The sequence below is a fragment of the Perna viridis genome, chromosome 5, assembly GCF_037379345.1.
Source record: "Perna viridis isolate PV_CMFRI_1.1 ecotype Kerala chromosome 5, ASM3737934v1, whole genome shotgun sequence".
In the NCBI taxonomy this organism is placed as follows: domain Eukaryota; kingdom Metazoa; phylum Mollusca; class Bivalvia; order Mytilida; family Mytilidae; genus Perna; species Perna viridis.
This window is the reverse complement of record NC_142449.1, coordinates 245,361-261,046: the sequence shown is the minus strand read 5'-3', so window position 1 is coordinate 261,046 and position 15,686 is coordinate 245,361. Positions and strand designations below refer to the sequence as shown.

The 15,686-nt window shown below is 32.8% G+C and overlaps 1 protein-coding gene across 2 annotated transcripts in view; it reads right to left on the bottom strand.

Annotated features, from left to right (window-relative positions):
* Positions 1-8,643: 8,643 nt before the first annotated feature.
* LOC148615494 (uncharacterized) overlaps positions 8,644-15,686 on the bottom strand; it is a 37,729-nt gene continuing 30,686 nt past the window's right edge. Inside the window, exons 12-14 of one of the 2 annotated variants that reach the window (XM_088581739.1) lie at positions 11,904-12,095; positions 11,622-11,704; positions 8,644-10,944 (exon numbers count right to left, since the gene is read on the bottom strand). In XM_088581739.1, the coding sequence (XP_088437865.1) occupies positions 9,553-10,944; positions 11,622-11,704; positions 11,904-12,095 (1,667 nt within the window). In that variant the 3' untranslated portion in view covers positions 8,644-9,552. The remainder of the gene's footprint in view (positions 10,945-11,621; positions 11,705-11,903; positions 12,096-15,686) is intronic. The other variant, XM_088581740.1, reaches the window with a different exon arrangement.

The following is a 15,686-nucleotide window of genomic DNA, read 5'->3' as shown; positions in this document are numbered from 1 at the left end:
CCAATACACACGTAACTACACAACAATCCCTAAAGGATTGCCATGAAATGGTCCTATATACCTGTTAACAAAAAAAAACTACTCACCAATACACACGTAACTACACAACAATCCATAAAAGATTGCCATGAAATGGTCCTATATACCTGTTAACAAAAAAAAAATACTCACCAATACACACGTAACTACACAACAATCCATAAAAGATTGCCATGAAATGGTCCTATATACCTGTTAACAAAAAAAACTACTCACCAATACACACGTAACTACACAACAATCCCTAAAGGATTGCCATGAAATGGTCCTATATACCTGTTAACAAAAAAAAACTACTCACCAATACACACGTAACTACACAACAATCCATAAAAGATTGCCATGAAATGGTCCTATATACCTGTTAACAAAAAAAAACTACTCACCAATACACACGTAACTACACAACAATCCATAAAAGATTGCCATGAAATGGTCCTATATACCTGTTAACAAAAAAAAAACTACTCACCAATACACACGTAACTACACAACAATCCATAAAAGATTGCCATGAAATGGTCCTATATACCTGTTAACAAAAAAAAACTACTCACCAATACACACGTAACTACACAACAATCCATAAAAGATTGCCATGAAATGGTCCTATATACCTGTTAACAAAATATAACTACTCACCAATACACACATAACTACACAACAATCCCTAAAGGATTGCCATGAAATGGTCCTATATACCTGTTAACAAAAAAAACTACTCACCAATACACACATAACTACACAACAATCCATAAAAGATTGCCATGAAATGGGTCCTATATACCTGTTAACAAAAAAAAACTACTCACCAATACACACGTAACTACACAACAATCCCTAAAAGATTGCCATGAAATGGTCCTATATACCTGTTAACAAAAAAAAACTACTCACCAATACACACGTAACTACACAACAATCCATAAAAGATTGCCATGAAATGGTCCTATATACCTGTTAACAAAATATAACTACTCACCAATACACACATAACTACACAACAATCCCTAAAGGATTGCCATGAAATGGGTCCTATATACCTGTTAACAAAAAAAAACTACTCACCAATACACACGTAACTACACAACAATCCCTAAAGGATTGCCATGAAATGGTCCTATATACCTGTTAACAAAAAAAAACTACTCACCAATACACACGTAACTACACAACAATCCATAAAAGATTGCCATGAAATGGTCCTATATACCTGTTAACAAAAAAAACTACTCACCAATACACACATAACTACACAACAATCCATAAAAGATTGCCATGAAATGGTCCTATATACCTGTTAACAAAAAAAAACTACTCACCAATACACACGTAACTACACAACAATCCCTAAAGGATTGCCATGAAATGGTCCTATATACCTGTTAACAAAAAAAAACTACTCACCAATACACACGTAACTACACAACAATCAATAAAGGATTGCCATGAAATGGGTCCTATATACCTGTTAACAAAATATAACTACTCACCAATACACACATAACTACACAACAATCCATAAAAAATTGCCATGAAATGGTCCTATATACCTGTTAACAAAATATAACTACTCACCAATACACACGTAACTACACAACAATCCATAAAAAATTGCCATGAAATGGTCCTATATACCTGTTAACAAAAAAAAACTACTCACCAATACACACATAACTACACAACAATCCATAAAAGATTGCCATGAAATGGTCCTATATACCTGTTAACAAAAAAATACTCACCAATACACACGTAACTACACAACAATCCATAAAAAATTGCCATGAAATGGTCCTATATACCTGTTAACAAAAAAAAACTACTCACCAATACACACGTAACTACACAACAATCCCTAAAAGATTGCCTTGAAATGGTCCTATATACCTGTTAACAAAAAAAAACTACTCACCAATACACACGTAACTACACAACAATCCCTAAAGGATTGCCATGAAATGGTCCTATATACCTGTTAACAAAAAAAACTACTCACCAATACACACGTAACTACACAACAATTCCTAAAGGATTGCCATGAAATGGTCCTATATACCTGTTAACAAAAAAAAAACTACTCACCAATACACACGTAACTACACAACAATCCCTAAAGGATTGCCATGAAATGGTCCTATATACCTGTTAACAAAAAAAAACTACTCACCAATACACACGTAACTACACAACAATCCATAAAAAATTGCCATGAAATGGTCCTATATACCTGTTAACAAAAAAAACTACTCACCAATACACACGTAACTACACAACAATCCATAAAAGATTGCCATGAAATGGTCCTATATACCTGTTAACAAAAAAACACTACTCACCAATACACACGTAACTACACAACAATCCCTAAAGGATTGCCATGAAATGGGTCCTATATACCTGTTAACAAAAAAAAACTACTCACCAATACACACGTAACTACACAACAATCCATAAAAAAATGCCATGAAATGGTCCTATATACCTGTTAACAAAAAAAAACTACTCACCAATACACACATAACTACACAACAATCCCTAAACAATTGCCATGAAATGGTCCTATATACCTGTTAACAAAAAAAAACTACTCACCAATACACACGTAACTACACAACAATCCCTAAAGGATTGCCATGAAATGGGTCCTATATACCTGTTAACAAAATATAACTACTCACCAATACACACATAACTACACAACAATCCATAAAAAATTGCCATGAAATGGTCCTATATACCTGTTAACAAAATTTAACTACTCACCAATACACACGTTACAACACAATAATCCATAAAAGATTGCCATGAAATGGTCCTATATACCGCTTAACTAAAACTAATGATGTGCTTCATCTTTTTTCTTTTGCTGTTGCACCATGTATTATTTGTGGAAAACACAGACATGAGGTTAAGGGAATTAAGTGTTTCACGATGTACAGCTATATAAGCCCACAGAGGTTGAATCCTACACAAATGGAGCAAATATCGTCATCAATACAGCTCTGAATTTTGATTGTGGTTAAATGTATAAAAAATCATAAGGGCTTACACTGATAAAAATAATCAATTCAACGAAGTTTACAGAAACATTGCTGCTAGGGTTTTTGAATTATAATCAGAAACAGAAAATGACCCATTTTTTTTAACGAATAAAGTCCCACAAGTCAAAAACAAACCAAAAAAAGGAAATTTATGAAAATGGTATTCATCATAGAAAGAAATAATCCACCAAAGTTTCACAGAAAAGATCAGCAATTTGGAGTTTAGTGGGAAGTGTGAACATAGGATGGGTAGACACCAGTATACCATAATTGGTGTCATTATCTTAAAGAGATATAGTATATTCTACATGTATATTTTAAAGACTTATTGTGTCAAACTTGTATTCAAAAAAAAAAAAAAAAAACAACAGAAGAATTTTACAGGGAGTGATTTAGTGCCAGTCTCTGTAAGAATCAGGCAGTGGGTGAAACATGGTATAAAAAACCACCATATTGAAAGTTTAACTTGACTATTTGCACCATCAGAATCAAAGGAAAAAAGACAAGATTTTCAATATAATTTTGGTAAATTGAGTTATATTTTCATTGAAATTCACTGAAAATGAACATTTCAAGGGCAGATTAATGTCAAAACCCTTATTTTTCTAACATTCTATTGAAAAATTTAATGGTCTTTTCAAATACAGAAAGCATCCTTGAATGAAATAATGTTGTCAGATTAGGTGGGGTTTTATTATGCATGTTTCTAAATTTTCCCATTTTGCCCGACTCTTACAATTTACATTTAACAAAATAAATTCATTTGAATTGTATAGAATGTGAAGGCATTACAAGTTTAAGAAACACACAGCAGTATCACAACTTTTATTCTGTATATATATCTATGGATGCAATGTAAAAAATAATGACTCTCACAAAATACAACAAATCATAGCAAGATATAAATAAATTGTACAAATTAAAAGCACATAGATGGATAAAAAACTAAACTTGTGAAATTTCAATATTATATATATATATATATATATATATATATATATATATATATATATATATTTTGGTATATTTTAGCAGCCTGTCCAAAAACACCAAAATAAATTCAGCAAAATATTTAATATGGTCTTAAGTATTTTGTGCAACAGTAAGAATCTGCTTAAATAGAAAGACCAGAATTCTTTGACAACCTTTTCACCTAAAAATTGCCAAATTTTACAACTATCAAAGTACTCCACCTTCCCACCTTAAGGTGTTTTTTTTTAATCCTGCAATTAAAATGCAATATTTTTTTTTTCCAATAAAAGTATAATGTTCAGCCAACTTCATTTTACCTTGTTACACAATAAACACCAGGAATCCCTAGCTTTATAGTAATAGATAGTTATAGGTATTGACTTAACTGTTTTGCACACCTTGTGGCTCAAAAAAAGACATAGAAAATTCTGGTAAGTATTTTGGCAGATTGAAATTTAAGTTACTACAAGTTTTGTCATTTTCAAAAGTTTTTTTTCACAACAATGATTAGAAACACACAAAACATCAGTTTAAAACATTTCAAGGCTCTGACAAACCATTTAAGGCAAATAAATGAAAACTAAGATGTGCCCTAGGAAATTGCAATAAAATGTAAATGTGGTATAAAGTTGCATATTTATATGCAGACTTAAAAAATGCACAAATTTCTTTTCTTTCCAACCAAGTCAGTTTTATATACTTTAAAAACTTTTATATACTATAGATTTGGCTGTAATATTCAATTTGGAGGCAGTGATGGACGAAGGGGGAAAGGAGCATGGATAATTTCACCATATATCCATAAATTGTTTGCTGTTTTAGAACAGAACCTGGTAAAAAGTTTGATATTGAAGGTTGTATAAAAATATCAAAATAGCAGAATTCCATAATTTGTAGAAAACTTATGCTGAAGTAGCCATTTGAGGAGCATTATCTTCAATTTATGTTACTAAATAATTGCACGAGGAGATTTTCCTTTATAGTGGATGGCTTGTATTGAAGCATAATCGCACAACCTAAAACAGGACTTTCCAGACCTTTCTCTTTAATGCAAAGCATGAATAAATAAAAGATAGAAATGTACCACCTGTCAATCTAAGTCCTTACAGAAACGATAGAAATGTAACAGGTTTACATCTAAGTCCTTACAGAAACGATAGAAATGTAACATGCATATATATGTCTGTAACTTACAATTATATAGAAATCATCAATGTTATAAGGATGTTACATTTATATAGGAGAATATTGTCCCAAGCAGGTAACCCACAATCTTGAGATATTAAACTGTGAGGGATATAAATCCTATCACCCTACATGTAGTAATTAACATGGTAGACAGTGTGTAGTGTTTGTATGGGTTTGATAGAGTATCTAACTAATTCATTTAGTTTTGATGTACATATTGTTGAATACTGATCAAATCTGAACTAACTTCAAAATGATTTGTTACTAAGCCACAGTTTTATGCCATTACTTCATCCATCTGATAGCTTTAAAAAATGCAATATGAAATGAGAGGTATCTGACACTTTCTATTTACACTTGATAACAATGCAATGATATTGGCGACAATTTTGGAACACATTGGTTCTTTTCTAAAAATGATTATGTATAATATAGCTTCTGTGAAAATACATATTACAAGGTCATTTTCCTGGGCTTTTCTACTGAAATATATAAGCTGATATTAAATACTACATACTACACCAAAAAATTCAATAAATAATTATGAATTTACATTGATAATCTAGCCAACAAATTGTATTCCCTATCAGAATGTACAGACAAAAAATACATTATAACCTATATGGAAGTTCTAATTTTATTATAGTAATTATTTATAATATATTGGATAAGTACATGACAGAAGGAAGGTACACATAAGAAATACCAAACAATATTACTAAACATTCAAGTTATGATGAATCAGATTCACTGTTTACTAAACATTCAAGTTCTGATGAATCACTGATTTATAACAACCGCTAAGAAATAATTAATGATATTTCATTCAAATGAAAGACATGACAGTTGATATGTTTATATAAGTGTACAAATTGTATAAAAATGATTTTCACAACCATGAATGTAAGTATTGTTATATATACAGTTCTACAACAGTGATATGGAATGATCTAAATTGCTACAGTGTTTATGCATTATTGCAATTCTGAATACTACTGCAATCCGATGTACACATAAAAAAGGGTAACAACAAAATAATCATACATTAATCCGATTCATAATTAAATCAAGTCCAAAATAAATCAAAACACTATCAGGAATGGACACCCATGGACAAAACACTACTACGAATGGACACCCTTGGACAAAACATTACCAGGAATGGACACCCTTGGACAAAACACTACCAGGTATGGACACCCCTGGCCAAAACATTACCAGGAATGGACACCCCTGGACAAAACACTACCAGGAATGGATACCCTTGGACAAAACATTCCCAGGAATGGACATCCATGGACAAAACATTACCAAGAACAGACATCCATGGACAAAACACTAACAGGAATGGACATCCCTGGACAAAACATTACCAAGAACTGACACCCATGGACAAAACACTACCAGGAATGGACACCTTTGGATTAAACATTACCAGGAATGGACATCCATGGACTAAACATTACCAAGAACAGACATCCGTGGACAAAATACTACCAAAAAGGGACACCCATGGACAAAACACTTCCAGGAATGGACACCCTTAGACAAAACATTAACAGGAATGGACACCCTTGGACAAAACACAACCAGGAATGGACACCCCTGGGCTAAACATTACCAAGCACAGACATCCATGGACAAAACACTACCAGGAATGGATACCCTTGGATAAAACATTACTAGGAATGGACACCCCTGGACTAAACATTACCAAGGCAGATATCCACGGACAAAACATTACCAGGAATGGACATCCCTGGACAAAACATTACCAGGGGCAGATATCCATGGACAAAACATTACCAGGAATGGACACCCCTGGACTAAACACTACCAGGCATAGACACCCTTGGACAAAACAGTACTAGGAATGGACACCCCGGGACAAAACACTATCAATAACAGACATCCATGGAGAAAACACAATCAGGAACGGCATCCCTTGACAACACTACCAGGAACAGACATTCCTAGACAAAACACTACCAAGAATGAAAATTCATGTACACTACCAGAAACTGATGTCCCAGGGTAAAACACTACCAGGAGTATAGTTAAGGCGTCTATTTAAATGACCACAGAAATTAAGCTCCATTGTTACTGATTCAAAAGAGGAGTTCACTTTGTAAATCTGGTATTAACCTTTGGCTATTCTGGTTCAACAAGGTCAGAGGTTAGGATCTTTAGTATTAAAGAAGTATTTATGTTTATTTATAAAAAAAAAGTATTTTTCATAATGCTGCATGGTTTAACTTTTGATTTTTAAATCTAGACCAAGAAAATTAAATATGTATTTTTAAGGTTACATAATACATTGCATGAAAAAATAGGGTAGATATGTGAAATCAATTTATGTTCTAAGATTATTTTTATTTAGACACTTATGGGATGATTTTTTTTCATAGTGCTTGGCTATGATATAAGAGTTTAGTAGCATTTTTCATTTTAAAAAATACCAACAAAATGTGCTAAGGAAGGCAGAAGAAAACAGGGTACATAAGGTATAAACTTTAAACAGACAAGTTTTTTTTCTTTAGTTAACCAATGTTCACGTTGTTAAACCTCTTTTTTCTTGAAGCTTTGAATAGAAAAGTTAACAATCTGTTTTGACCAGAATCAGTATAATTACTGTAAATTTATTGTGTTCATTAATTATTGTCTATTATTCAAAAATGTAACTTAAACTTTTGCTATTTTGAGAAAAATCCCACACTAGTTATGTTAAAATTCCATTTAGCAAATTTTGATAATCTTTTTTTCATATTCAGGACTTTGACTTAGTTTTTTTAACGTTTCATGCAAAGGTAAGTAACTTTCCAACAGGACAGACTGGTTGAATGTACGATTAGAGCGATGGATATCAGTAGATTTCAAATTAAAATACATGATTTATTAGACTGTGATAAGTACTTGTTTATACTTTTAATTAACTTATTTCAAACCATATACCTACTTACTGAAGTGAAAATAGTTCATAGAAAAATGTTCTTCCTTTCCCTAATGAGACCACCAACCAGGTTGATATGTGATGGTGGGTTACCTCCCTTTGGAAACTTGCTAAAATGGCTTGCATTCCGTAATATGAAAAAGGACTATTACATATATTGTGATTTTAAGTAAGTCACATTTTCAGTAATAATAAAACCATTATAATAACTTCTGAATAAATAGTCCCCGAAGATGCACTGAAGAGTATAAATGTTCATCAATAAATGGTCCCCGAAGATTCACCTAACAGTATAAATGTTCATCAATAAATGGTCCCCGAAGATTCACCTAACAGTATAAATGTTCATCAATAATGAAGCCAATTGACAAGATTACACAGAAATATAGGGGGAAATCTGTAGATGAAAAACATTGCAGGTAACATAAAAAAACACTCAAACAAGTTACAAGAAGTTACAAATGTAAACAATAACTAATAAATAACAAAGAAAGCAGCTAGGGCTTGTAATTCTTATTATTAATTAATGTTATATTATCTGAAATGTTTACTGCATCCAAGACCAAAGACTTCTTAGTATTTATTTGTTACTTAAGAGTACAACAATTATGTGTACAGTTATCAAAATTATTTCTGAACTTAATTATTATAGTGTAGAAATAGTTATGTGTCTAATTTTTATCATCATATTCATGCATACGAGTTTATCACATATAAAACTATAGTCTTTACTCAATTAAAACCATCCTATGCTTTTGAATTCTTGTGAATACAGACTCACTTGACAAGACTTACAAGCCCTACAATACCAATCTTAAAAATTAAATCTTAATTGCTCCCCCTTTTTTATATGTCGCATGCCACAAAGAACAAAACAGGGAACAATTAAGTTCTAATTCTGCTATCTATAGAGATCAAATGAATGGAAATCATACAGGCTTATCATGACTTACATATTAACTTGTATTATGCACCAATAACATTTCAATAAAAAAAAAAAAAAACTACCTACATGTACATATACCTTATGATAACCATTGTGTAATGATTTATTTGTATGATATATGTGTACTGGAAATGTGAAATCATGATTTTAACTTTGACTTACATGAAGTTGGTACACATGTAATATGTTACATGTAGGTACAACTATTGTGTCTTAATTTCTATTCATTAAAAATAACCAATATAATAAAAACTATCTTCCATTGTAATGCTAATCTTAACAGTGAATAAATTGCAGGAAAAAACATCACATCTTCATGGCTTAAAGAACTCTATCAATAATACAATTGTAGTACAAATAACTGAATAAAAATATCAAAAGAATCACAAAAATCTTGAAAATGGTATACAATACTACACATAAATATCTTCACCAATATCAGCCAGACTTACATGAGAGTTATCATTGTCTACAGATTCCATGCCTCTATAATTGAAGCTCATGGTACTCTCGTTCAGACTCATAGTTGATCTATGTACATCACTTCTGTGACCAGCACACAAGTTAGGATTGGATCCACCAAGCCTTCTCTTTGGCAACATTTCATCACTGCTTTTTTTAATACTATCTGAGCCAGATCTCAAATGACTAAGGTTAGCTGTCTGTTGAACTAATGTTGGATCAGCTTTGTTATTTTTCATCAGCTTGTTTTCTTTTGGTGGGCAAGAATTATCTTTACTGTTAGAAAAATGTTCATAAGGAATCTCCCTTAATCCATTGATTGAAGACTTTCCATTTTCCTTTTTCTCTCTCTTCCTCAACTCATGATCATATTTGGCGCTGAGTTTAGGATCAGTTGGTTTTAATCTATCACGTGCACTCATATTGTCCTTTGATTCAGGATTAGCTTGTTGTTTGGGTTTTAACCGTTCCAAAGCACTCTGTTGGTATGGCGATTGTTTTTTATTTGATCTATCAGTATTGTTTGGTAATGAGGCAGGATTACCATCAGACGTAGTATAGTTTCTGGCAACTTCTGAATTGTCATTGGGTTTCCTTGAACCACACCTTTCATAATTATCTGACTTTACATCTTTTGAATGGCAATAATTATTGGGTCTTGGTGGACCTATGATCTTTTGAGGCTCATTCTTTTTGTCTTTATTGTGTGGGTATTTCCCTCTTACAGGTGATAGATTATTGTTTACAACACTGCAACTACTTATAGGAAGGTCAAGATTAGATCTAGTGTGACCTCTTTCAGAGCGACCTTTGTTCAAATCACCATCCTGATATCTACTTGTTGGAAGGTCAAGACTAGACAAAGCTTGACCTTTGAATAACCTCGACTGACGACCTTGGTCATCTGTAAATGCTGGATTAACAATACCAAGTCCTTTAGGAGCAAGAATTTGCTCTGATCTTGTTTTCATTAATTTGTTATTTTCCCCAACATTAGAAATATTACACATGGATTGAGTGCCTACAGCAGCAGCTATACTTGGTAAGTTAGGAAGTCTCCCAGAACTGAGAGCATGAAGTTTCTCTCTATTGTTTTCTCTATCATTTGTCCTATTAGATGATTGATGAGGATCTCTAATACCTGTAGATGGGATTTCTGATGGTCGGTCAAATAAGTTTCTCCTAGCCATGGCTGTATCAACTGGCTCCTCTAAAAAAGATTCATTGATATTTTCTCTCGAGGTGTATGGCGGTGACGGGAAGTCATTTCCAGGTATTAATGGAGTAGCAACAGCTTCTGTGTATGCTGGGGGTTTAGGTGGTCCACCATGTCCATCATCTGGCTGCGATAAAAAAAGAAAAAATCAAAAGAAGATCTGAAATTCAGAATTCACATTTCAACAAACAGTTTTAAGTACCATTCTGTGTAAGAATCAGGCAACGGGTGGCACATCATTTTCCCCAATTTAGTCATCTTTGCCTAAAATATATTCACTACATCTAGAAAGCAACCAAAAAGCTAATCAAGTTCATCCTGAAGCATATGTGATGTAGATATTTTTAAACTGCTTATATAGGGAAAGAGTGCGGGAAAATTTTCGCGCCATTTTCCTGTAGTCTATTTCAACTATATTTGACCTATCAATATCTTAAAAAGGCGAATTTTACAAACACTTTGATGTTTATCTCTGGTGGTTATCAGGTATAATTAATTGGTTAATCCAAAAAAATATCTGCATTGTTTTTCCTTCATGTGCCACACCTTATATAAGTTTTCAGATGGAGTACTTAAGTTCATTCCAGAAGTAAGCTGCCCTAAACAGTTATCTAATTATTATAATACAATCAATCTATGAAACATTTTTGTTCAAGGTTTTAAGGAAAGGCCCACTTTATACTCTTCTAAAAGATCGTAACTCCATGTTTAACAAAGCATCTTGTTTTTTTGGTTTTCTCTTAGCGAATTAAGTGAAACCTCACAAGTAGTCTTGTTATATCAAATGATTTTTGATTTACTCACAACAGGTATGCCAGTGATAAGAGCTTCATCATATGTGGGCGGGGCATCAGGTGGTCTCTGGAAAAAGTCATGTCGTCTTCTCCCTATTACAATGAAACAGGAACTTCATCACATAAGCCAGACTAGATACTGATTCAAGATGTTATATTGGAAAGTAATTGTTAAAAAAAATATTTACATGTACATGTTTTGTTCAAATCAGCTTGATGTTACATCTCTTATTTTTTATGAATATACATGTATTAGTAACAATAAACAAATGTATTGATTGGACCAACTTACTTCTACGACGGTCTGTAGTACAGACAACAGGATCACTACTCTCCATCATATTGTTAAACTCTCTAGCCTGGCGACATCTTCTGATCAGTACAAACATTATACACAGGACAATAAGAAGGAAGACAGAAACTACAACAGGAATCACAACACTGACTGTCAACGTTTCCTCATCTGATCTGCTTTCTACATTGGCTGAAAATAAAATGTACCTTATATCCTGAGATACATTAAAACATTCTTAGTATTGTGTAATTGGTTGGTATAATTAAATGTAAGAAATTAATCAAACAAAAAATATTCACTGTCAAACACCAACATTCTTCCTTCTACAAAAATTCATTCATTTTTGTGGTTGAAGGAAAGAAGATGTACTTTACATCTTGTGGTACTTTGTGGATCAATGAAATAAAGATTGACTGTACAGATTCGTTCACATTTCCAGCCTTACAATCACCACCATGTCCAGTGTTAATATCATTAAGATATCCAGTGTTATTATCACCAATATTTTCAGTGTTAATCTCACCAAATTGTCCTGTGTTTTTATCATGAACATGTCCAGTGTTATTATCACTAATATGTCCAGTGTTAATATCACTAACATGTCCTGTGTTAATATCACCAACATGTCCTGAGTTATTATCATGAACATGTCCTGTGTTATTATCACCAATATTTCCAGTCTAAATCTGGACAAGACACACTTTTTCTGTTACGTGATTTGTGTCGTATTTTTAATTTTTTCAATTATTTAAATTTAGTTTGTTTGTTTTTTTTTTACTATTACGACATTATCAGTTGTGTTTAAATGTTGTTGTTGGTTGGGGAGCATTTCATTTGCGAACTGAATTAAGGACTGTTACATTTGCAAACTTTTTGCTCCTACAATTGTGATTTTTTTTATTACATGTGTAATCCTACTTTCTTCTCTCCGGCTAAAACATTGCAAAGGTGGATATTTTTTAGAAGTTCGCAAATGTAAAATTATAAAATAGTTCGCAAGTGTAATAAAAAAGTTCCCAAACATAATAAAAAAAAATCGCAAATGTAATGCACCCGTTGTCTTTGAGTTAATTTGTGTTACAAGTTAATTAAAGTGACTTGTTGTTTTAAAAGATTAACTGAATAAACAGTGTATGTTGTATTTATTGTGTGGTGTAATTGTTTGATGTACATGTATTTTTAAGTTATAGGGCTGCGTGTAGTACAATACCTTGCTTTCTCAGGTTCAGCATCTGCAAAAGATTTGTGTTTCCAAATACTAAATCTCTAAACCCTTTTTTTATAGTTACAACCTACTATGTCCTCAATACCATCCGCCTCACTGCAATTTAAATTTATTTTTACAGTTGCAGTTTTTTTATTTCATTTTATCTATACTTGACCCATTAGTGAATTAGGAAATGTCCAGAACTCTCCCTTTTCCAAATATGAAATCAAATGGCCTCTCATATGTTATCATTTTTAGTAATGAGTATGAAGACCACCAGTAAAACCACTTACATGTGCACACAGAATTAAACGTGTTTGCAATTGCATATAAAAACTACAATCAATTGAATAAGAATGTTAATAAGTTTCTGGGATTTAGACGAGAGTCGTTTTTTTTAAGCTCATCTGGCCTTCGACCAGGTGAGCTACTGCCACTTGGCGTTCGTCATCGTTAACAATTTTTCAAAGCTCTTCTTCTGTTACACTACTTGACCAATGGGAACCAAACTTAATGTGAATGTTTCTTGGGGTATCCTGCATAAAATGATGAGGGAATTCTTGATCCAAGAAAAAACATGACCGCTGTTACTAAAAATAGAACATAAGGGTCAGACAGAAGTTTATTGCATATACTTCCAAAACCATTAGATTTACCCAAAGTCTGACTGGGTAAAAGTGTTCAATCTGTGGCCAAATTTTGGGCTTAGGTCTTACTAACCCCTTCTAACGTTCCATTACTTTACATGTTAAACAAGTAATTTTCAATGTTTCACAGTGAATTCCTAGGACAAATGACACCTTAAAGTTGCATACCATTGCAAAGCTTGGAAAATAAAACTTTCAAAATCATTATTCTAATGGTGCGATGTCCGTAAATATTCTTCACAAAATTTACTTGAATAAAAAATACTGAAAATCCACATTTTTACCTTTTTGCTAACTGACAGCATGGAGGCAAATTACTCACACATGTAAACATTATTCATACACATTTGTAGTAAATTATATGTATGATTTTAAAATACACATTCTCAGCTTTATTTTGACTACTTTTCATCAGAATACACACAAATAATGCACATACAATGCATAGATCTTGGTTCAGTGTGTTTATGGGACTACATGGGTGGGGGGGTGGCCATTTGACCCGGAAGTGGTTCGTGAGACCTTAATCCATTAAGTCTTGTTGGATTATTGTCCTTTTTGAGATTTTTTTGCTATTTTTAATGTTATTACTTTCAAAAATCTTCTCCTTTGACTCTACTTGTCCAATTGGAACCAAACTTGGTATGAACGGTCCTTGATATATTCTGCATAGAACTGATGTGACCCGTTGAAAAAACATGGCCGCCATTACTAAAAATAGGACATAGGAGGCAGACAGTAGTTTTTCGCACCATGAGGTTGAGTACAATTCTTTTAAGTGCTGAAATGGTCCTTATTATAAGGCAGGGTAGGAAACTCAATCAAATTCTAGCAAGTCCTGAATGCAACTTTTCAATACATTAACTGTCTCCGGCTGGCGGGCAGCCTACTATTTCTAACTCTGTATAAGGCCTACAAAAGTCTGCAGGATAAAAGTTGTCAGACGACCCCTGGTAAGAGTAAAAAAGAGTCAAAATTGTTGTACTATGTCATGTTAAATGTATTGCCCTTGAAAGGCAAATTCAACTAGATGAGCGATTCGGGCTCCTGGGACCCTCTTTTTTTTTGTTACATGAGTAAGTATGTGATACTGGATTTCCAGAGAAACAGTCAATTTATCAATTAAACTATTTAAAACATATAAACCTGTTTTTTAATGGTGTTTCCCTGCATGGTGCATTTATTAGTGCTGATTTGACTGACACTTTTTCAGATAATTTCTGTGCGATGACCACTATTGTTTTTCCTTGTCAAACACCGATGCCAAGAGAGTGGCTAGAAAACCTGATATATATGTGAAAACTGTTTTGTTAAGTTGTTGTCTTCAGTAAAAGAAAGTGTAAACAACATTTTCAATTTCAAATATATAACAAAAATATTGAAATAGTAGAGTTGTATACATATCTATTTTCAATTACAACGGCAGTTTCACTATTGCAAGAAAGTGTTTAATAGATCCAAGCCCAAAAAGCTCTTTTTGCTCTCTATAGGAAACTAAGAAACATTCCACTGCCAATAGATTTACAGTTGAAGTTATTTGATACTTTGATATCACCAGTTCTGTTATATTCCTCTGAGGTCTGGGGTTTAGAAAATACGCAAAACATTGAAAAGGTGCATCTTAAATTTTGTAAAAATATCCTTAAGCTGAGAAGCAGCACTCCAAATTTTATGGTTTATGGAGAGTTGGGTAGAATTCCACTTGAAATATTTGTTAAAGTAAGAATGGTTGGCTTCTGGGCAAGAACTATGCAAAAAGAACAAAAACTGTCAAATCTAATGCTTCAGCTTGCATGACAATAATCCAACCAAATTTAGGTGGGTTAACTATATTAAATCTATCTCACATTATACAGGCCTTAGTAACTAATGGAACGTACATGTTAAAGTAAATATTAACTGGCTTAAGGTCGCAGTTAAACAGAC